This window comes from Orycteropus afer, unplaced genomic scaffold, assembly GCF_000298275.1.
Source record: "Orycteropus afer afer isolate SDZICR_OR568_19922 unplaced genomic scaffold, OryAfe1.0 scaffold00052, whole genome shotgun sequence".
NCBI lineage: Eukaryota > Metazoa > Chordata > Mammalia > Tubulidentata > Orycteropodidae > Orycteropus > Orycteropus afer.
Genome location: NW_006921639.1, coordinates 6,262,718 through 6,287,253, shown reverse-complemented (window position 1 = coordinate 6,287,253; position 24,536 = coordinate 6,262,718). Strand labels below are relative to the sequence as shown.

The window sequence follows — 24,536 nt, the reverse complement described above, 5'->3', positions numbered from 1 at the left end:
ATAGTGCCTAAGGCACTTGACTGCTAACCAGAAGGCTGGCGGTTCAAACCCACCAGCCACTCCTCAGAAGGAAGGTTGGGCAATCTACTTCCGTAAAGATACCGCCTCGGAAACCCAAGGCGGGGTCGCTATGAGTCGGGGCCGACTTGACGGCACATAACAACAACAACAGCAACAACAACACCATATATTTTATTTCACAACAAAAAAGCTAAGAAATAAAACTTTTGTTTTTTTAGTGTTGAAAAAGTAATTTGACTTTATACTATTTTAGAATACTTGTGTATAAGCCTATCACCTCAGACACCCTATAATATCTTTGGAGACTTTCTTACTTGGCACAGAGCACACACATTATCTGAGACCTCTGCCTTCCCAGGCCAAAGGCTGCTTGTTTCTGCACTCCTTCCTCTAATGTCCTGTGAACCTCAACCACCTGTGTCACAGCCCCCACAGCCAGCGCTTGGCATCCTTCTAGCTTTCTGGAGGGAAGGTGTCCTCAAGTGCACCAGTGTCACACAGCACCCATACAATCAGGCTAGTTTGCTACCTATCTGGTGAGTGTCAGCAAGTCTTATCAGCAGTCCCCTAATCAAACTAAGGTATTAATGGCTGGTGACAAATTAAATTAATTTTACAAGCATTCTGTCACTAAGAACATTTGCCAATGTGTGCCCTAGAATTTTGGTCCCAAACCTTCCTTCTCCCCGCCCCCTCCCCAAATAAAAGGGTCTTCTGGTAAAAATAAGTTTGGAAAACTACTCATTTACATCACTTTCTTGGAGCTTCACAATACAGATAAGCATTAAGTAGTCTATGTTCTGCGATAATGGACCATGGTTGGTTTTTTTTTAACCAGTTTTCCCCAAAAGTATTTGACATACAAGGAGCTCTGGTGGTGTGGTGCCTAAGGCATCTGACTGCTAATCGAAGGTTAGCAGTTCAAACCGACCAGCCACTCTTCAGAAGGAAGACTGGGCAATCTACTTCTGTAAAGATTTACAGGCTCGGAAACCCAAAGGGGGTTGCTATGAGTTGGACTTGACTCGATGGGCGTGAGATCCGTGTACTGCAGTATGAGGGTTCTACAGAACTCCCTTGGAAAACATTCCTCTTCCCCAAGCAGAGGAGGCGTTTAGTGTTGTGTGTGCATTTCTTAATTGATTATTACCTAGTTATTCAATCATATTATCTAAATAATAATTTTGTTTCTTAGTTTCCGTTATTTAAACTAGAGCAGGGCCAAGGGTGGTGAGCAGTGGGGTTGCCCCTTTCATAGATCTAATCATCATTTTGTCTTCCTCCTTCCACTCCTCTGCTTCCTCTTCAGCCCTCAGTTCAGGAAACACTGAACTTTGCACTGTCTGCACAATCTTGGAGTTTCCTGTTTCACATGAACTCTCTGGCTTTCAAGTTAGAATTCTGAAGCAAAGCAACAACTAAGAATAGTACCCTGTATGCCAGAAAGTCTGTGAGTCTGGCTGACCCTCCTCACATAATCATACACACAGGAAGATGGGAAAATCCACGCAGGTGATAACACCATAGCCTGTGATCTCTCACTGTTACTACATGTGTGTCTGTGCATGTATACACATGCACAGACACACACATTGCAATATAGTATAGTTTGTGCAGTGTTTAATTGACATCATTTAATCTAATCATTATGTGACTTGCTTTATTCACTCATCATTGTGGTTTGAAGAGCATCTCACAAAGTCACTGTCACCAGTTGATTCTGACTCATAGCAAACCCCATTGGGTTTCCAAAGCAAGAAATCTTTATAGGAGTAGATTGCCTACCTAGTTGATACACATAGATGTAGTCTATTCATTTTAGCTTGTGTCTAGTGTACCACTGTAGGAACAAACCACCACTTATTTTTCCACTCTCCTATTGACAGACACTTGGGCTGTCTTTAATTTTTAGCTGTTACAGACAGAGCTCAATGAGCATCCTCGTAAGTCCTCCACTGCCCCTCATTGAAGAGTTACTCTGGGAATATTCCTAAAAGTAGACTTGCAGAAATGCAGGCCACATGCACTTTAAGTTAACTAGATAGTGCCGATTTTTTACCAAAAGGCTTCTGCCAGTTTACACCCGTTGTTGTTGTTGTTGTTGTTGTTATGTGCCGTCGAGTCAAACCCGACTCATAGCGACCTCTCCTTGGGCTTCCGAGGCAGTATCACTACGGAAGTAGGATTGCCTAACCTTACACCCGTAGCAGCCTCAAGAGTTGCTGTTTCCCTGCATCACCAATGTACTTCACATCTTGAGACATTCTCATTCTTATCAATCTGATATGAATGAGATAGTCTCTCATTGTTTTTCTCAGTCTTGAATTGCTACATTCTTGCCTTATGTGGCAGGTATTCAGTTTGTTTCCTGTGCATGCGTTCCTGTATGTGTGTTGTACATAGTCTTATAAATAGAGCTAGAAGAAATAATCTTGTGCAAACATCTTTATGCATTGGTGCTTTAATCACTGTCAGGTCAAATCTTGGAACTTGGATGGCTGGGTCAAGTCAATATTTTCCATTTTAAGAAACACTGGCAAACATACTTTCACAAAATTTTATAGTAATTTTCAGTCCTGCTTATTATATATATGGGAGGTCTGGTGGCATATAGTGCCTAAGGCATTTGACTGCTAACTAGAAGGCTGGCAGTTCAAACTCACTAGCCACTCCTCAGAAGGGATTGGGCAATCTACTTCCCCAGAATAGTGCCTCGGAAACACAAGGAGGGGTCGCTATGATTTGAGTCAACCCGATGGCAGTGAGTTTGGTTTGTAATTATATATATGAAAGTACACTTTTACCCACTTATACCTGAGGATGTTGATCTGCAATCTGTCTGACAATGTAATAATTCCCAAGGAAGGCCTCATTGTTTTTCTAACCTGAATTCCCCTGTCCACAGGTGAGTTAAGTATCTTTTCAGTCAGTTATTATCCATATGCATCGTTTCTTCTTTGAATTACCTATCTATATAATTTATTTTTATGTGGAGCTTTTGTTTTGTTGTATGTGTGTATGTGTGTTTTGTTTTTGTTGGTTTTTTGGGGGTCTTTTTTAAAGGAGCCCTTCATGAGAATTAGTCAGCCTTTTGTTATACTTATTGCATATATAATTTGTTTTCTGTTGCTTTTTTAACAAAGAAGGTTTTAGTTCTCTATTTACTTAACTATGTGCATTGCTTTTCCTTTTGACCCTTAGGTTTGCTTAAGAAAGCCCTCCTCACCTACTTTTATACAAAAAAAAATCCCCTATATTTTTGCATAATACTTTTATAATTTTTCTCTTAACTTCAAAGTTTTGCCTTATCTGCCGTGTTTGTTTTGTTTTGTTTTGTTTTTTAACTGTGATTTGGGTGAGAGTTTACAGAGCAAATTGGTTTTCCATTCAACAATCCATACAAATTTTGTTTTGTGACATTCACTGCAATCCCCATACTGTAACAGCAGTGTTTTTATGCAAAATGTGAAGGAAGGACCAGAGTTTCCCAGAGTCATTTGTCACATATGCGTTATTCCACACTGACCTGTGATATCCCCACATCATCCAGAGCAACATAGGATCGTGGTGGTGGGCATGGACTCTAGTCCCCAGCACCTGGGTCTAACACCACTTACTGCCACTTATTCTGTGATCTTAATCTTTCTCGGCTGCAGTTTCCTTGTATGTAAAATGGAGGGAATAGTCTCTATCTCATAAGGTTTTGGAGAGGATTAAATGAGTTAAACCATGAAGGCACTTAGAATTATGTTTGGCACATAGAAAGCACACAGCAAGTGTTGCTGGTTTTGTATTACAATCTTACATTTCCTAAGTCAGTTCCTGAACTTGACATGTTACTCTGTATTCCTGTCCCAGAACCCAGCACCATAGTCTTTTGATTATCACAACTTTATAAGTTTTAACATCTGTTTACTCTCTCACTGTTCTTTTTCAAGTTCCATGATGGGAATTGCTTTGAATTACATATAAATGTGTTATATATTATCATCTTTATGATATTGTATCTCTCTGCCCAAGAACACAGCATATATTTCTTCCCATGTAGACCTAGTGTAATGTCCTTCCAGAGAATTGTTTGTTTTCCTCATGCAGATCTTCTATCTTCCTAGTTATTCTATGCTGTCACTGTTAGCTGCTGTTGAGTTGGCCCCTGACTCATGGTGACCCCATGCACAGTGGAAAAAAATGTGCTATCCCCATGATCAGTTGTGAGTTAAAACTTTATGATGCATAGTGTTTTCATTGTCTGATTTTCAGTAGTAGATCGCCAGAACTTCTTCCTAGTCTGTCTTAGTCTGGAAGCTCTGCTGAAAGATTTTCATCATCAGAGCAACACACATACTTCCACTGATGGAGACTGGGGGTGGCTGTGCATGAGTTACTTCACACGAAGAGATATTATGCCTTTGTCATTCTGAATGGGATATTTCTCTGTTTCTCAATAACTATTGTTTTGACAAGATAAAATATTTATTTATTTATTTTTAATACTTGCCTTTAATTGAGGGAGCTCTGGTAGCGTAGTGCCTAAGGCACTTGACTGCTAACCAGAAGCCTGGCAGTTCAAACCCACCGGCCACTCCTCAGAAGGAAGATGGGGCAATCTACTTCCATTGTGACACCGCATCAGAAACCAAAGGAGGGGTCGCTATGAGTCGGGGGTCCTACTCGATGGCATATAACAACAACAACAACACCTTTCATTGATGCCTTACTGAATGCATATTTGCTCTAATCATTTTTTTAATTGAGTCTTTCAAATTACCTAGTTATTCAATCATATTATCTAAATCATGGTACTTTTGACTCTTGTTTTCTATTATTTATACTACTGATATTCTTTTTTTATTGCATGACTGAAACTCAGAAAACAAGGAATAGTAATACCAATCAGCATCCTTCTCTTACCTTTGAATTTTTAAGATAATGACTTTGGTATTTTTTCTTTGTTTGTTGAATATGGTACTTGCTGTTGTTTTCTGATAAATAGTCTTTACTATACTTAGGAAGTTCTTGGTTCTTTCTAATTTAAAATTTATTTGACTGAACTTCAATTAATTTCCTCAGAAAGTGTATGTGGTTCTTTGAGGCAATATTTGAGCCCTTCCTTATAAAAAAAAAAAAAAAATTTTTTTCCCCTGTCCTCTCTGATTGCTTGACTTCTTACAAGAATCTTAGGTAATGATCGTTAAAAGATATTCTACAAACACTACCACTGTCTTCTCGTTTTCAGTGTGGCAAATGATGAATCTAATGAGAGCTTGATTCTTTTTCTTTTCTCAGAAGATTGTGGAGGGTGTCTGTCTCCCTCTTCCTAGCTCCTTCTCTCTCTTTCTCCCTTTCTCCTTTTCTCTCTCTCTCATGTTCTCTTCTCTTTTTGACATGTTTTTAAGATTTAATAGTAGATATCTAAATGTGCTTTTTTCCCCATCTTTTCTACCTTGAATTTAGGGATTGCTTTCAATCAGAAAATGCAGGTCTTTTTCAGCTTAATAATCTTTTTTTCTTTTATTTCTTTGATATTTTTCACCTCTCTATATTCTCCCTCCTTCCTTTTGGAATTTCTACTCTTTGCATATTAAATCTTCTGTATCAGATTTCCATGTCTCATATGTTCATTCATGCTGTTCCATTCTTTGTGGTTTCGCTTTGTGCTGTGTTCCATTTTCTTCCATTTTGTATAAAACAGTGCCTGACACATAGTAAGTGCTCCATAATTATTTGTGGAGTGAATAAATTTTATTTTCCAGATGACTATTCAGTTCTCAGCAGGGATTCTTCTCTTTTTCCATTTCTCTATTGAAATTTTCAAGTCAGAAATCATGTTTTGTTGTTGCAGAAAGTATTTTTCTATTCAACTTGCATCTCCTTAAGAATTCTCATTATATTTAAAATTAGATGGCAGTTAGTTCATGTTAACGGTGGAAGAACCATCTGTCTAGAAAGGGAGAGTGGGAATGGTTGCATAACTTGAAGAATGTAATCAGTGCCGCTGAGTTGTGCATGTAGAATCTTTTGAATTGGTGTATATTTTATTGTGTAGATTCTCAACACCAACAAAATAAATAGTATTTTTTAAAAAAGAATTCTCATTATTTTTAAAATAAATGTATTCTGCACGTCTTTATTTCTACCTGGTTGTCCAACTAGATCTTCCTCCATGGCTTATGGGTTTTTTTCTTCGTCTCTTCATGTCTATGGTATGAAGTCCTTTGGCTCTGATTCAGGTCATGTTGTCAGCAAGCAGCCAGAGGAAAGGACAGAAGTGTTTGGTTTCACCACATTGTTTATCTCTGCAGAAGAAGACAGCAATCTAGTTCTCCAGATCCCAGTACTAGGAAGGCCATCTTCTCCTAGCCCCTCAAGGCAGGGCCATTAGCACTGTTGCCCTTAGGAAATTCAGGAGGGGAGGCCTTATCTGTGGAGAGGGAATGTGGCTCACATCTTTCCAAGTGAACGCTGAACGTAAGAGCATATGAATGGCATTTGTTAGCACCCTTCTCCTCACTGGGCTCAATGTTTACATACTGAAAAAGTCCAGCCCCACTGGATTAACTGAATTAAAATGAATTGGGGCCTTTGAACTTCCCAGGGGCATAGAGAAAATTCTTCTTTAAATTGATAGTTAACACTAATGGGACTGTCAAATGACTGGGTCCATTTTGGAGATCTACTGGAGTCACTGAGTGGTGCAAACAGTTCACACACTTCACAACTAACTAAAAGGTTGGAGGTTTGAGTCCATCCAGAGATGGCTTGGAATAAAGTCCTGCCAATTTACTTCCAAAAAATCAGCCATTGAAAACTCTATGGAGCACAGTTCTACTCTTTACACACATGGGATCACCATGAGACAGAATTATTATAACAACCTCTGTACCCATGACTCGCTGGCAGATTAGGGAGAGGGCAGACCTCCAGTGATCTGTGCCCTGGGAGTCCTTACTCAGCCTCATTGCTGCCTTGTGGGCCCAACCAGTGAGGCATGAAAACTGTCCCATTTCCCCCGACCACCACACACAAAACATGAGCACTGGCTGAACCAGTGGTATGTGGTATGCCCATGGACAAGTGGGATGGGGCAGTCATGACCACTTCTCCTACCAGTGCAGTGGGAGACATTGCCTCAAACAAATGGAGTCATCTGAGGCTTCCTTATTCACTCTTTTCACTCACTGGTGCACACGTACAGTTCCCAAGCCCTTTTTGGTAAATGCCTGCCTCTAGTTTAGGGAGGCTCAGGCTCCCGCTGTGATGCTCAAGGTACAATAATGTTCATGCCCCTGGCACCCACACGTGCCCAGGCTATGACATGTTGACATGTGGACACATCAACTGCTGCCTTCATCTGAGGGTAGCAATGCAAAGGCCAGATGCTTAACCCAAATTTCTTCTCCTTCTTCATGCTCAGGTGGATGGAGTGGAACCCTGGCTTCCCCTTAAGTATTGATGCCAAGTGTCACAAGGATTTACCTCGGGACATACAGTTTGACAGTGAGAAAGGAGTGGACTTTGTTCTGAACTACTCCAAAGCGTAAGTTCATGAGAACTCAGGGACTCTGGGCAACCCCAGCAGGGGCTGGGGTGGGAGGCAGGTCCCTCACCCCTTTTCTACTGAGTGCAACTGTCCCCAAACATATTGGCTTGTATCTTGGCTGCAGAGTGACTTCTCAGTGTATAGTCACAGGATAAGCTCAGAAAAGTTCCACCTGGAGGAAAATAGTAGCTGTGCTTTCAGACCTGAAGCTCAGGTCTATACTTGGAATGCTCCATCCCAAGCATGTGACCCTACCACGTGACTCTTTCACGGCCAATTCAAGAGTGGACATTGTCTAGGCTAAGCCTCAGCATGGGAGGGGCTCTGCAGTCATAATGATACAGACACTTCTGCTGTCTCCTAGACAGCACCCTTCCTCACCCATCACAGCAACTCCATGGGGCAGACACAGTTACCCTCCATATATTAAAGGTGGGGAGCTTGAGGAATGAGAAGGTCCCCTTGCCCAAGTCCCCTGCAAACCAGTGGCAAAGATACTGTGTGCCTTGCATTGAGTTTGAATTGTTGCAAGTTATATTTTTAAAGCTTACAAATCATGAGACTCATCAGGGTGCTTGTTAAGAATATAGACTTCTTGGCCCCACACTAGCAGGGGGCTAGCGGAGGGGCATCTGAACTTGCACATTGGTACCTTAGGGGATTCTCATAATTATGCATGTCTGAAAAATACTGGAAAGATCTCTAAGGGTGGAGTGACTTTTGCATCTCCAAGATGAAGACAGGGTTAAGAAACATAAGGCTGGTCAGTCTTCTGTGATGACATCTGTATAACCAAGGAGCTGCTTTCCTGGAGAAAGGTACCTCATTTGGTCAGGGTTATCAAAGGAAAGCCACAGGATGCCATGGTCTGGCAGGTTTCCAGTGGTCTCACACTCCCAGCCCTAAGCCAAAGCCTGGCTCCCTTGGACATATTGGAAGAACTCTAGACACACACATACACACACATGCACACACACACATACCCCACAGCCTTGCAATCAACCTCTGTAGGGAATTCCCTTGAGTCAGAAAGACCATATGTATTTATCTCTGGAAGGGACTGTTGTATATCAAGCCCCTATTTAGTGCCAGACACTGTGTGGGTGCTTTCTATAGAGAGTTATCTATTTTAACCCTAACAGCAATCCTGGGAAGTAGGTAATATTATTGACTGTTTTCAGCTGTGGAAAACTCTGGCTCAGATGGAGCAAGGTCAAGGAATTTAATTGGCAAAACCAGGAATTGAATCCAAGTCTGTTCAGCTTCAAAGGTGTGGAGTTTTTCCCCCTGCTACAATCCAGATCAAACTGGAGAGAAAAATTAAAATCAAGCATCTAGATTCATAATGAAGCAGTATCCACTATCTAGCTACCTTGAAACATTTCCAAGGGATTAGCATTTTTGATGCTAAAAGGCATGTAGCTTTATTAGGTCAGAGTCAGAGCAGAATGAGACAAGTAAAACAGAAGGGTCTTTGGAGAGAGCATGATAAGGATGGAGAGGTAAGACGAGGGGAGCATGATGCTGCTGTGGGGGAGAAGTAGCACTTGTGCTTAGTAATGCTGGATGGGCAGAAGGATGAATAGATGGATGGAGGGAGGAATGATTGGATGGTGAATGGATGGATAGATAGAGGCAAAGATGGATGGATGAAAGGATAAATGGATGGAAGGAGTGGGGAATGGAGGAAGGGAGAGATGCATGGAAAGAGAGAGGGAGGGAGAGAAGGATGGAAGGAAGGAAGGAGGGAGGGAAGGATGTACAAAGGGATGGAAGGAGGGATGAATAAATGGATGGATAGAGAGAGGGAGGAACCTGGAGAAAGGGCTGTACCTTTCTTGAAAGATGAGACTGCAGATCCTCTTCAGGGACCGCCTATGTGAACCCCACACAGAGAAGATTCTCAACAAGGACAGCGTTTGTTTTCATCCTTTCTTGGTAATGGGAAGAGGGTCAGGCCAGCCAGGATCTACACCTCTGCACCATCACACCCTACCAAATACCTGATCCCTCTGGTCGCTCTGCCCTCCAGGGCTTATAGAGGGTGCACACTGAGGGAGCCTCACTCTCTTGGAGCTTTATGCCATTGATGGGGTCCAGGAAGGCTTTGTTGCAGTAGGGACATCTGACCTCACTTGTTATTAGACAAGTAGACAGAAGTGGGGCCCAGAGAAGTGTAAAGGGCTACCCTAAGCCAAGAGGGAAGCATGTGCAAAGGTATGAAATGGCATGGCCTGCTCAAAGAAACAAAGGGGTTGTGACATTTCCTAGTGGCTTTAAAGGAAGAGTAACTTGTGTTTACTGACCATGTAGCATTTGTGGCATGGCTCTAGGCTTGGCCAGACTGATAAGAACATGTCCTCATTACAGGAAATTGAGAAAATGAGCTTCCTTCTCACTACAGCAGGATAGTGCAGAAATGGTACTGACTTCTGAGAGAGGTGATGGGCCAGCCTCACATGGAGACCAGGCTGCTCTGTACCTCATAGGCCACCAGTAGGTACCACCCATCAGATGAGATTGAGGAGGTGCCAGCTCCCTGAGGGGATTGTGGGAAGGGGACTACAGGACACCTCACTCATCCCATGGCTGTCTTCCTGGAAAAGCAGCATCTGGAATGGCTACCATGATTTGGAGTCAGCCACTGTTCATCTGGATTTCAAATGTTCAGTGAAATATGGGGAGTTGAGAGAAGTTTTGTGAGCAGGAGTGGTAGATTTGGAGCTGCAGTGCAGGAAGCTCATCTAGCAGTCTTTAGGGGTTAGAAGAGGGACCCAGGGGTGGGGAGGGGGTGAATGAAGATAGTAGCCAGGAGAATAGGGAGAACTGTGGGATGTAGGAGTGACACAGCTTGAGATCCAGTTGAAGTTCAGGTCACAGTGTGCAGAGAGGGAGGGGAGAACCCAAGGCACCAGTGAAGTTGTGCATTTGGCTAGTAGGGAAAGTGGAGTGTCACTAAAAAGAAGAACTGGGGAAGAAGAGATTTGAAGGGGAAGATGCATCCAGTTGGGGGTGTGTTGACTTTGAGAGCCCTATGGAGCTGAAGGCTGGTGGTTTGAACTCACCAGCCACTCCTCAGAAGGAAGGTTGAGCAATCTACTTCCATAGTGATACCACCTCAGAAACCCAAGGAAGGGTCACTATGAGTCGGGTCTGACTTGACGGCACATAATAACAACAACAACAACATGGAACATCTTAGAAGTCCATGGATGGTACAGTTAACACACTTGGCTGCTGTCTGAAGATTAGAAGTTCAAGTCCAACCAGAGATGCCTCAGAAGAAAGCCTTGGCAATCTACTTCTGAAAGATCACAGCCATTGAGAACCTTATAAAGCACTGTCCTACTGTTACACATATGGGGTTGCCATGAGTTAGAATCAACTTACCAGCAGCTGGTTTTTGGTGGAGCATCTGGTGGCCAGCTCTGGCAGCCAGTGGGATGTACAGGCTTGAAATCAAGCCAAGATGCTTCAGCAAGCATTGAGGCCCAGGCAATGGCTGGGAGCCCTGCAAGAAACAGGGGAGAGTGAGCTGAGGGCCAGGACAGAGGCTTTGTTGGAAGGTGGTGAGGGAAGGAAGTGTGGTCTCATAGCTATACCTCTCAGCAACCCCTCTCTTGGTCTCACAGACAGGCCACCCACTGTGTTTGAGGTTAGGCAAAATTAGGTATGTGGCACTCCTTGAATGAAATTGACAGTGAAGGGAAAGGAAGAGCAAGCCACCTTGTTGAGGATGCTTGAAGAAAAGCAAGAGCCTGGAGAGACAGGAGGGAACTGCAAGGCAGACTGGACACCATCAGGGATGAGAAGCTTTAGTGGAGGAAAGAAAAGTTGTGCCCAAGATGGGCCATAGTGGGAAGGGATGAGTGAGTCATTTGTACTGAGGAAGAAAGGTTATAATAAAAAGATACAAAGGAAAGAAGTAGAGAGAGCTCAAGCAGATGACTTTGGAAACCAAAACCTTGAGTTTTGTTGGGAAAAGATACCATACTTCCTTATTGCTACTCCAGCTCAAAAATAAAGTTGGCTCCATGTCATAGAAAATAGGATTTCCCCCCTCACATTCACTAATGCTACTTAAAAGCCCCTGGACTTCTTAGAAATTTTCAAAGTATATCATCCTAGTAGCCGATGCCAACAAAACATTTTTGTATATCAGCCCTATTTACCTCCACTGAATTTTGTTATAGAATCAGAGGTATGTTACATTCGAAAATAAATTTGTTGGGAAATGTACGAGAAAAAAAACACCATGTAAAAGACAAATCTGGAAAATTTTAATTATATTTGCTAAAGTATCATTTTTTTTTTTGTTAAAACTTGGTCATAAAATAGGAGCAAGAGTTAGCACACAGCATAAAGTGGTGTTTCCCTCAGAAAGGGCTTCTGTTTGGTGGTCAAAATTAATTTGGAAGGCTTGAAAACTCTTCAGCAATGGTTTTCAAACTTCTGCATATGCCAGAATCCCCTGGAGGACTTGTTAAACTCCAGATTGCTGCCCTTACCCTGAGTTTCTGATTTAGTAGCTCTGGAGAAGGTCTGGGACCTCATAAATTCCAGCTGATCCTGATGCTGCTGGTCTGGGGCCACATTTTGAGAATGATTGCTCCTGAATTTTAAGGAGTTGAGAATTCCTGACATAAGGTAGTCTGTCTATTGTTGTCCCCCATGCTCTCAGAACCCTCGACTAGATTGCCCTACGTTAGCTGGAGGACCACAGCTATGTTCCTCAGAGTACTCTTTGGAGAACACTGTGTTTAAGGTGTACTTAATGCCTAAGGCATTTGACTGCTAACCAGAAGGCTGGTGGTTCAAATCTACTAGCCACTCCTCGGAAGGAAGATTGAACAATCTACTTCCGTAGAGATACCGCCTCAGAAACCCAAGGAGGGGTCACTATGAGTCAAATCAACTCGAGGGCAGTGAGGTTTTTTTTTGTTTTTTTTTTTAACCTTTTCACAGAGGCTCTGGTGGTGCAGTGGTTAAGGCATTTGGCTGCTAACTAATAGGTTGGTGGTTCAAACCTACTATCTGCTCTGCTGGAGAAAGATGAGGCAGTTTGCTTCCTCAAAAATTTGCAGCCTTGGAAACATTAAGGGGCAGTTCTACTCGGTCTGTAGAGTCGCCATGCATTGGAATCAACTCAATGGCAGTGGGTTTGGTACCTTTCCTGCCTTTTTGTTTTCCTCTCTTCCCTGTGTCCTCCACTCTTCAGTTTAGTCCAATGGCTTTTATGGAGGATCTGCTGGTACTCTACCAGTCATGGAAACTGTCATTGGTACCAGCTCCCTTTTGCTTTTCATTTTCCCTTGCCCATCCCCCACACTTGTCTTAAGCCTCCCCATGGGACAAGAATAAAGAAATGTTGATCCCTGCCCTGAAATAAACTTGAAAAGGAAGGTGTGGTTTTAACTTACTGTGGCTGTTTTTACAAGACCTGCTCTAGAGCAGCGAGGGCGCCTCCAGGGCACTGAACAGCTATACTGGTGAGCCTTGCTTAGGATGGCAAGGACCTCAATAGCCAGATTTCCCCAGGGGAGGGGCTATGGGCCTAGGCAGCACCTCAAAAACATGAACATGCATGTGAATCACTGCCGGTTACGGTCAAACACACACTCTTATCAGTCTGCATTTACACCGACTTCTCAGGTGATGCTGAAGGTACTGGGCCATGGACTACAGTTCGAGTAGCAAGTTATACTCTGTTTTCCTGGAAAGAAAAAAATTTAAATGATAGAATAATGTGTTAACACATCTCTAATTACCCCTTGGAGTCCCTGGGTGGTGCAAAAGGTAAATATGTTTGGCAGCTAAACAAAAGGTTGGAGGTTTGAGTCCACCCAAATGTACCTCAGAAGAAAGGTCTGGTGATATATTTCTGACTGAAATCAGTCATTGAAAATCCTGTGGAGGACAGTTCTTTTCTGACACACATGAAGTTGCCATGAATTGAAGTTGGCTCAATGACAACTGGTTTTAACTACTCCTTGAAAGCAAAAGATTATTTTATGTAGAGCCTGGCTCCTTGTGTTTGATTTCACACTCCAGTTGCACCATCTTGGGAGAGTTGTTTAACTTTTCCAATGCCCAGTTTTCTTTCTATAAAATGAAGTTAATTATGCCTGTCTCATAGTGTTGTTATGAGATTTAGATGAACTGGTATATGCAGTGCCCCATCATATCTGGCACAGTTCCCCTCTTGATCTGTGTTCTGGGGATTTTCCGTGACATAGTGGATAAGGCATTTTGCTGCTAAGCAAAACATCAGCGGTTCAAACCCACCAGCCGCTCTGTGAAAGGAAGATGGGGTGATCTACTTCTGTAAAGATTTATGGCCTCAGAAACCCAATGGTGTCACTAGGAATTGAAATCAACTCTATGGCAGTGAGTTTGGTTTTATTTTATTTTGTACTTGGTAAGACTTTCTTTGCATTCCTGGCAAGCCTGGCGAACTCTTTTTGTCACTTGCCTGCTTACTGGCTATTCTGGGCTTTCACCTCCCCCACGGGGCAAGGGCATCCAAGGAAGATACGTGCTACTCCACCTTTGACAAATGCTTATTGAGCTCCTGGGTTTGAAGGGGTAGGTGGCACCGAGATGAATCCAAAGTTGCCCCTTAGATTCAGGGCCAGGAAGCTCAGAATTTCTATCCCCATTTCACAGATGAGGAAACTGAGGCCCAGAGAGTTCAGGGACTTGCCCCAGGTCACGTGACTGGGAGGGGCTGGAGCTAGAATTTCAGTCTAAGCCCTTGGAGCTTGGTGTGACTTGCACCATCTCACCACACCTGAATTTCCATACCTACTCCAGGATCCTTGTTGGGGTGGGGGTGGGGGCCTCCAACACTGCTGGAGAAACTGTGCCCACAAGTGGAGCATGGCCTGCTTCACCAATGGTCCTGGACAGACTCAGGCCAGGCCTACGCCCTCCACAGCTCTTGTTGAGAAAACACCATTCTGCTCTGGCCAAACTCTATCCTGCCTGTGACTATCTGGAATGCATGCCTGAGGTCACCAATGAGGCCTCCCCAGTGAGCCTCCAGCCCTGCACGGCTTTGTTTCTCTTTGCTTCTGGGTAACTCTGGTGACTTGCTTCCTCTGAGCCACCTGCTTTTCCTGGAGTGAGGCCAGCCCTCCTCTGTAAGCCTTGCCCCCTCCCCCCAAAAAAGGCAGCTGCATTGTGACATGAGAAATGAAGAAGCTACTAGAAGAAGAGAAGAGGCAGGGGAAGCAGAGGGGCCAAGAGTTCCCATCTCCCTGGTACATGGCCCACAGCTGTGCCTAGCCCAGAGGAGGCTGGGGGCTGGCAGTCGGGCTGGGTGACCTGGGTGAGTAGAGGTTATTCAGGCCACAGGTTCCTCTTTTGTACAATAACAGATCTTTGAAGTCTTGAATAGTCTGCTTGTCTATAAATATGTAGAAATATTTGCCCCTAGATGACAGGCAAATATTTTCCTCCTAACTTCGTTTCTTCCTGGATTTGTAGCTTCCTCTGAGTGCTGCCACACTCCACCCTATTTCCAGTGTTAATGTTCTGTTTTAAAGAGAGACTCAGTTGGGAAAACATGATCTCTCAGCCTGACTCACTCCCAGCTCCCCACAAGATCACCGAGTATGGTAGCTGACACTTGGCTGGGCCTGGTTTTCAGTGGCTGGGCAGCTAGATGTAGTCATTCCCCATGATGAGACTGCCTTAAGGATGTGGTCTGCTTCCAGTATATAAGAAGAAGCTTTGAGGAAGATCTGGAGCTTTTGACACATGTGGATCCTCCATTTGGCCATCTTCATCTCAGTGGCCTGCCATGTTGTCTGCCGATCTTGTGATTGTTAATGGACTTGAGTTAGTGGCTTGGCATGTTGCGTGATAATTTGGGGACTGTGCCATTTTACTTGTCGAGTTTAGGTTTGTCAGCTGCCTGAGTTAAGAGATGCCTCTAGCTCCAGTGGTCAGGAGCAAGGGGCAGAGCTGAAGTGCAAGGTAGAGGGGCTTTCACACAGCCTTGAGAGCTGGTGCTTTGAGCTCCAACTTTTAGCTTCCTAAACTAAAAGAGAAGGAGCTCTGATAGCATAGTGCCTAAGGCACTTGACTGCTAACCAGGAAGCTGGTGGTTCGAACCCACCAGCCACTGCTCGGAAGGAAGGTTGGGCAATCCTACTTCCGTAGTGATTACTGCCTCGGAAACCCAAGGAGGGGTCGCTGGGAGTCGGGGCCGACTCGATGGCAAATAACAACAAACTAAAAGAGAAAAATCCCTGTTTGTTAGGCCATCGACTTGTGGTGTGTCTGTTAGAGCAGCACTGAAGAACCAAAAGGAGCTCTGGTGGCATGGTGCCTAAGGCATTTATTTGACTGCTAACCAGAAGGCTGGTGGTTCAAACCCACCAACCATTCCTGGGAAAGAAAACTGAGCAGTCTACTTCCATAGAGATACTGCCTCAGAAACCCAAGGAGGGGTAGCTATGAGTAGAAACCGACTCAATGGCAGTGAGGTTTTTTTTTTTTTTTTGGTAGAGGACCAAAACACCAAAGAGGTATCCCAGGTAAAAACCTCGTTCTGGGGCACCCATCTGGTGGCTAAAACATCTTTCAGGTACCCAGGGAATTTAGGTGCCTGGAAAGGGCTCTCCTCCCCCAGAAACAAGACCTTTTCCGTGCTACAGTCACAGTGAGATGAGGGTTTCTCTCCCAGGATACTTAGGAATCCCTGGCTAACAAGGGAGGTGGAGAAGGGCCAAGAACACTGGGCAAGGAAAGGGCAATAAAGGCTAGAGAAATTTGGCTGGAGGCCCCCAGGCCCAGCTGCTGCATAGTGACAAGGGCGCAGGAGCCTGGACAGACACTGTGAGTAGGTTTCAAAAAGCTCTTCCTCCCATTCCCATGAGGCGCTGGGATACCTCTTTCCCAGAAGAAGGCAAGTGGACCAGAGCATGATGCTAGCACTATTGTGCAGCTCTAGACTGCTGGGAACCCCCTGCATGCACCATGCCCACCACAGCTCTCAGGCCCTTGCATCCTCCATGCACCACAGTCCCCTTCATACTTGATATTCTATCTGAGGATGCCTCCCTATACCAGGAGGCCAGGGAGAGACCCAGTATCTCCTGCTTGTTTGTAGGTTGACAGCCTTGGGTTGCTCAGGGTGACCAAGCTGGGACATCACAGACCCTACCTCTGAGGCTGAACTCACAGGCTCTGTCCCTGTCAGCCAAGTTCACTCTAGATATAACTCCCAAACCTCAGTCCTTTGAGTTTTGCAGGATTGGGGAGCATGAGAGAGGGGTTCTAGGCTCCCAGACTTTTCCCATGACAATGCTTGGACATGTATGCAGCACGCTGCCCAGCCATGGCAGGAAGGAGTCCACGGGAGTGCTAAGCCCTAGAAGTTAAGGGTCTAGCCAGTCACCTGGGAGGATGGGGCAGACAAAGAGAGGGAACTTCTATCCGAGCACCAGGAGTTTGTATTAATGTTTTCATTCAGTTGGTGGACACTGATGAGTGCCTCTGTGTGCTTGGAATCCTGGGGCTCGAGGAGGAACATCTAAGATTTCCCTGGTCCTCATGGTGGTTGAAGTCTCATGAGGGTCAGACTGCTATGGACTGCTCATACAAATGAACCTGCCCCTAAACTGTGCTGAAGGGGAAATGAGCAGGAGGTTGTGTGACAGGGGCCTGGCCTGGTCTGGGGACGGGATGGTGTGCCCTACAGGAGTAGTGAGGTACACTCATGAGCCCTCTGGATCCACTCACCCCATGTGTTCTGTAGAAGAAAGAGAGGCACCAGGCGTCTCTTGCAGAGGGCGCTCTACGTGCAAAGGCCATGAGTCGGGAGGAATAAAACACAGAGAAGATGGGGAGCCTGAGCTCAGAGGCACAGCCAGAGTCAAGGCTCAGGGAGTAGGTGCAGGGAACAGGATAACTGATGGTGGGGAGGAAACAGGATAACTCTTAGTCATGCATGCCAGAGAAATTGAGGCAGAGATGTCATTGTGAACACAGGACAGAATTCCTAAACTTCTGTCTTGCACCATTTTTTGGTTATGTTGGGAAGTCTGTCCCATCTCCTCTACCTTTCCCAGACCCATCCCAGGGCCTGCCTCTTCCAAGAACCCCTTGGGGTTGTTCAGACCCCTTTGATTGCACTTCTGACTATGTGCAACCTGCATTTTGAACACAGTGATCTCCTTCCTTGGATTTCTGTTTTGTCATCCTAGGTAATGAGCATTTGGAAACTTATGTCCACTTCAGTACCAGATACACATGCAGAGTTAAGCAGAAATAAATGAGGGTTAAACAACTGAACTTCCCATTCCCCAAACTCCAGAAGAGTGGGAAGATAAGCTGCATGGGAGGTATTAAGCTCTCTCCCTGAAAGCTCACACAGGAGCTAGACCACCAGGTGGAGGAATGAGTGACTGGAAGTGTGCATGAAAGGTATTAGAGGCACTTCATGTGGACTAGTTCTGATGGCAGGCCCTAGGTTCTCTTGTAGGTGAGGGGCAGGAGGTATGGTTTCTGTCCTGATTCCACAAGACCTGACCAGAATTTCCCTGGTCTCATGGGTCCCAGTGCTCCTTGGTACCTAGTGGCCCTGTGTGATCTGGGGGTGAAACGGCTTTGTAGAGGGGGTGTGGTCCAGGCATGAGAATGATGCATCTCCTATCTGCAGGATGGAGAATTTGTTCATCAATTGCTTCATGCACATGTTCCAGTCCTCCTGGAGTGACTTCGCTGACTTTGAGAAAATCTTTGTCAAGATCAGCAACACTATTTCTGGTGAGGACACCTTTTGAGGGCTTCTCATGGTGTAGGGGTAGCTCTGGTAGCATAGTGCCTAAGGCACTTGACTGCTAACTAGAAGGCTGGTGGTTCAAACCCACCAGTCACTCCTTGGAAAGAAGATGGGGCAATCTACTTCCATAGTGATACTGCCTCGGAAACTCAAGGAGGGGTCGCTATGAGTCGGGGCTGACTCAATGGCACATAACAACAACAACAACATGGTATGGGGAGAAGTCCTGCCATTCTCCTGTCTGAGACTGGCCTGCAGATTAGCAAAGGGTTGCCCCATCTCTGCCTACACTGGGCTTCTGTCCATCCCAGGCAGTGTCCCCATATCCCATGGAAGTCTGTGTTACTTGGGATCACCCTCTTTCCTAGAGGTTTCTCCTGCTAGGATAGTCACAGTTAAGTACCCTCAACCTCATTGCTTCATTAAAAGTCTCAGAAATAGCAGGGTTTTTTTTTTTTTTCTTTACAAAAGTCAGTCATTTGTGATGCTTCTGAACAGAGTAGAGGTAGAATGGAACTTGTGTTTTAAGCATTCTCATAGAAGTAACATTGGGTTCCTTGGAACTAGGATTTGTTTGGTTGGAGTACTAGCATAGTAATTACAGTAATGGCATAGGAAGGACAGAACATCACCAGAAAAATAAGGAGAAAGATATGATTGGACAAATAATAAGTATTGAAATAGACATATGGGGAAAACTTGCCTGTGCAAACTCTCCCTATGAGTCTTCTCCCCTCTCCGTCCATCCTGGGACCTGTGGGCCCCTGCACACTGGACTAGAAGAGCTGAGTTCTGTAAAGAGAGTGCTCCAGGAGTCTTCTGTGTCACAGGTCCCAGTGCAGAGAAGACAGATGAGATGGTGATGGGCAGGGGACAAGCAGCTCAGCATGGAGCCTGTGGGCCCCAGCTGTCCAGGACAGGGTGGGCCCCTGGAAAGATTAAGTATTCCCTGTCCATGATGTTAGAGCCAGAGTCCATGGGGACACAGCCTGGACTGCCCTCTGCTCAGAGCTCACTTTCCCCTCTAGAGCGGGTCATGAATCACTGGCAGGAAGACCTCATGTTCGGCTACCAGTTCCTGAACGGTTGCAACCCTGTGCTGATCCAGCAGTGCAGGAAGCTCCCTGAGAAGCTCCCGGTGACCACGGAAATGGTGGAGTGTAGCCTGGAGCGTCAGCTCACCCTGCAGGAGGAGGTTGAGGTAAGCCCCACTGGCTGGTGACTTCAGCCAAAGCCAGAGGCCCAGCTCAGATGGTCTCAGTCACATCTTCAGGGCCACAAAGCAGTTCTTACTGCCCAGTGCTCCCTAGCTCTTGGTCTCCATCTCCTGGTTCATCTTTCTGGTTGATGGTGAGATAAGCTGAACTCAGTGAAAAGCCCCTTCTTTTTCCTCCCCTTGAGGTCTATGCCCACTGGGTGTCCCAGGTGCAACCACAAATTGCCTTGTATCACATTGAGGGGTAGGAATCAAGTGACATTCTCCATGATGCTGGGATCTGGCAACACAATATTGTTGTTGGCTGCTGTTGAGTCAATTCCGACTCGTGGTGACCCCATGTGTGCAGAGTAGAACTATTCCATAGAGTTTTCAAGGCTTTGACCTTTCAGAAGCAGATCATCAGGCCTGTCTTCTGAGGCCATCTGGGTGGATTTGAATTGCCAACCTTTTGGCTGGTAATCACACACTTAACCATTTGTGCCACCCAGGACTCCTAGAACATAATGTTGTTGTTGTTATGTGCCGTCGAGTCAGACCCGACTCATAGCGACCCCTCCTTGGGTTTCTGAGGTAGTATCACTATGGAAGTAGATTGCCCCATCTTCCCTCCGAGGAGTGACTGATGGGTTTGAACCACCAGCCTTCTGGTTAGCAGTCAAGTGCCTTAGGCACTATGCTACCAGAGCTCCTCTAGAACATAATAGCTAGAACATAATAGCAACAGTTAATTGAAAGTGTTACTGCTCACTTGGGCCTTACTGTGCACCAGATATTGTGACAGGCTTCCATACATCATCGTCATCATGTTCTGTCACTCACCTTGCAAAGGTGGATAAATTGGAGAAAGTCAGGCCCTGTACCAGAACAGAAAAAGACAGAAAACTGATGGAATGTTTGACTTCCTGATTAGAACAGTTGGTGTCATCTACTTCTGCCTTCATCCTCTCCCCAGCCCTTACCTGCAGGATCAACCCTGTTGTGTTCCAAGACTACTAGGTCTTGAGACAGAAGGGGGTTAAACCATCCTTACCTGGATCTGGTTGGGACATGGTCCAAAGAATAGTCCTCAGTACCTAACAAAACCAGGAAAACTGGGCTTCCTGCCACCTGCCCCAGCCCCACCTGCCCCCAGGTATCTGGGCAGGCTCTTGTGCTTCCAGTCACCCTGTCTTGCTTGCTCAGCCTTGCCTTGGGGCCCAGCCAGAGAGGGATGGGCAGTGTCATCTGCAGACACATCTCCCAGCTGCTGCTCACCTGTCCTGGTGAAATCCCCTACCCCAGTTCAGGCAGTCCTTGCCTCCCTTCCTGCACCTGCTTGAGTCCCAGGACACTATCAGGCCATGTGACAACTCACACCACACACACACACACACACACACACACAGCAGTAGTTCTCTGTAGATTCCATTGCTGATGTATAATTAAAATCAGTTCAGCGGCTGTAAGTTTCAGAATTCAAATCAGAGAGTCATGGAACCTTAAAATTCAGAGAATCTAGAATTGGAAGGAACTGAGCATCCCTCCTCGCAACCAGGCAGGGACATAGACTGCCTGTAGAGTCGTTTATACCTCCCAGTGGTTGGTTGCAGGTCTGTGGGCACCTTTGTCACAATGGTTATCATCCCTTTGAGCTAATACACCACTTCATGATCTCAATACTTGTGGTTTTGGTAGTGAAGTGATAGTCTGATAGCCTCCATGGATAGACCCTGAGACACACATACTACCTCCTTCCTCTTACACACACACACTTTACCCCATTTCTCGCACATATACCCACATAATCTCTTCCACACACATTATCTCACTTCTTCACCACACATATATCACCTGCCTCCCTTACACACACGTCACTCCATCTCTTACAAACATCACCTGTATCTCTTACATACATGCATCACTTCCATCCCATGTCTTATACACACACATCTCCTATCTCAGACATACACTAGTACAATTCTTCTTAATTCCTGTAATCACTTGTGCAACTTTTCTTTGGCAGCATCTTAATAAGCTTGTGACCTTCAAAATCTGCAAACTTTGAGGTGTATAAAAATATTTACGTGTACAATTATTTCTTAGAACATGAACAGAGAAACTTTACCCCTTCTGTTGGTTTTGACTCATTGTTACAACTCTCCAAGATTGTTTTAGTTCTTTGACTTTATATTAGAATCCTTTGGTTTCAAATGACAAAAATCAACTCAAACTGGTTTATTCCAAGAGGATTATGACTAGTTTCAGGCATAGCTGGATCCAGGGGCTCAGATGATGCCACTGGCGTTGTCTCCCTCTATTTCTCAATTCTGACTTCCTTCCATGGCTCTTTTCTTAGGCAGGAGCTCCTTAAGTGGAGATAAAGATGACCACCAATAGCTTCAGATTTACCTTCCACCAACTCAGCAAACACTACCTACTCCCAGAAAGAAAAATTCTTTTTCCCAATACTTCCAGCAAACATTTTAGGGCTGGTTCTCACAGGCCCAGCTTGAGTCATGAAAGAATTCCCTGAACCAATCCCTGTGGACAGAAGAATGGAATATGCTGACCAGGAGGAGTGCTGCTATCCAAAGAAGAGGACAGAGACACTAGACAGAAAAACACCAGTGTGTGCCACATAATCCTACAATGGCAGACTGAGAGGGTCCAGACCCATTGTCCAGAAGCTTGAAACTGAGGCCCAGGGAGAGGAAGAAGCTGGGATAACAGAGAAACTCCAGACCTCTTGGTCCAAGGCCTGAGTCTCCAGCACCTCTCTTTATCCTGTCATTCATTGTGGTAGCCAGCTTGTAATATCCGAAAGCTGGACTAGCAGCCACTTCTTCTGCACCGTTGTTGGTGATGATCACACCAGCTCTGAAAGTCCAGTTATTCACCTAGTCATGGAGGCCTCAGACAGCCTGCTGAGCCATGGATCTGTGGGTCTCCACATCTAGACTCTCCTGGAACCTCTTCTCCCATCCTCCTCCTGCCTCATCTCCTCACCTGGCTTCACACACATCCAGAGGAAGACTTCTTGGAATTCACAACTAGTTGTCAGATACACTGCAAGGGCCTCCAAGTCTGAAGAGAATGATGATGATGACTAAGCTGTGAGAAACCCTCTTGTCCTTGACACTTTTCTCAGCAACAAGCCCTCAACAGCTCTATTGGGGTTGATCAAGATTGTGCATGGTTGCCCATAATGTTATTTCTGCAAGAAGATTCATAAACATGGATGCATTTCACTTGAGCATCTGTTGGCCCATCTCTCCTAACTTCATTGTTGGTTGCTGCTGTTGAGTCAGCCCAGGATTCCTGGCAAACCCCTGCACAATAGAATGAAATGCTGCCCATTCCTATGCCATCCCCATGATTGGTTGCAGATTGGTCTGTTGTAATCCATAGAGTTTCACGGACTCATTTTTGGAAATAGATTGCCAAGCCTTTCTTCCTAGTTCTTCTTAGTCTGGAGGATCCACTGAAACCTGTTCAGCATCATAGCAATATACAAGGCACCTCTGATATAGGTGGTAGATACACATAAGACACATTGGCTGGAAATCAAACCCACATTTCCCACATGGGAGAAAAGAATTTTACCAGTAAGACACTCCTAACTTTACTGCTTTGTAATTTCTCCAAATATTATAGACCCTGACACTGCCCCTAGCTGGGACCCACAAGCCTTTCCATCATAACTTGCTTGAAACAAAAAATGGCTTTAGAAGAAAGGTCCCTGGGCATCTACCTAGGAGCTCTGGTGGCATAGTGCCTAAGGCATTTGACTGCTAACCAGAAGGCTGGCGGTTCAAACTCACCAGCCACTCCTCTGAAGGATGATTAGGCAATCTATTTCCATAGAGATACTGCCTTGGAAGCCCACGGAGGGGTCACTGTGTGTCGGGACCAACTCAACAGCAGTGAGCAGTGAGCAGTGAGTGAGGCACCTACCTGAGCTATTCAAGTTCTGACTGAGCAGAGTCCTGACCTAACTAAAGGAAAACTCACGCTGGCAAGTTGGGCTCCCTCTAGAGGACTCAAAGTGTAGTTGTAAAAGGACAGATTTCTATATCCCCAAATCAGTTATGTTATTTTTTTCAAATTGAAGTATAACTATAGAAAAAGTACAAACCATGAGTGCAGCGTATTCATTTGTTAGTGCTGCCATAACAAAGTACCACAAACTAGGAAACTTAAAGCATCAGAAATTTATTATCTCACTGTTTTGGAGGCTTGGAGCCCAAAATCAGAGTATTGGCAAGGTCCACATCCTCCAAAGGCTCTAAGGGAAGATTTGTTCTTGTCTCTCCAAGCTTCAGGCAGCCCCAGGCATTCCTTGGCTTGCAGCGGCAGTACCACTTCAGTCTCTGCCTCTGTCTTCACATGACCATCTTCTCTTTGTGTCTATGTCTGTGTCTATTCTCCTGTCTCAGTTCTCGAGTGCTGCTATAACAGGAGTACCACAAGTGGATGGCTTTAACAAATAGGAATTTATTCATTTACATTTTAGGAGGTTAGAAGTCCAAATTCAGAATTCTGGTTCTAGGGGCTGGGTGAAGTCCCTTTGACCTTGGGTTTCACCTCTGCCTCATGTTCCAGACCCACTGGAGCTGGAGGAGTCTCCTAATTCATGCAGCTGCTGGCTGCTGAGGCTGATGAACCCAAGGTCACAAGTAAAATGGCACAGTTCTAAGATCAGCAGGCAGCATGGCAGGTTGCTGGCTCAAGTCCAGAAACTGGAGATGAAGACTTGGCCAAATGCAGGATCCAGATATGCCAATAGCTAGAGAACTTTCCCAAGACTACTCCATATATACTAGAAGCAGGCAACACCCAAAGGCAACTCTCCTTCCATTACTTAGCTGCTCACACCAGATTCTACCATAGAGGTGATTACAATCTCGTCACGGGAAATACCTACATCCAACTGCCAAGCCACTCAAAACCACAGCCCAGCCAAGCTGACACACAATCTTAACTAC

General features: G+C 45.1%; 1 protein-coding gene across 1 annotated transcript in view; it reads left to right on the top strand.

The window, feature by feature from the left end:
* Nucleotides 1–24,536, top strand: part of ALOX5 (arachidonate 5-lipoxygenase) — a 66,665-nt gene that overhangs the window by 26,915 nt on the left and 15,214 nt on the right. The window contains exons 4-6 of the mRNA XM_007938629.2: nucleotides 7,436–7,558; nucleotides 18,231–18,337; nucleotides 19,382–19,554. Coding sequence (XP_007936820.1) covers nucleotides 7,436–7,558; nucleotides 18,231–18,337; nucleotides 19,382–19,554 — 403 coding nt within the window. The remainder of the gene's footprint in view (nucleotides 1–7,435; nucleotides 7,559–18,230; nucleotides 18,338–19,381; nucleotides 19,555–24,536) is intronic.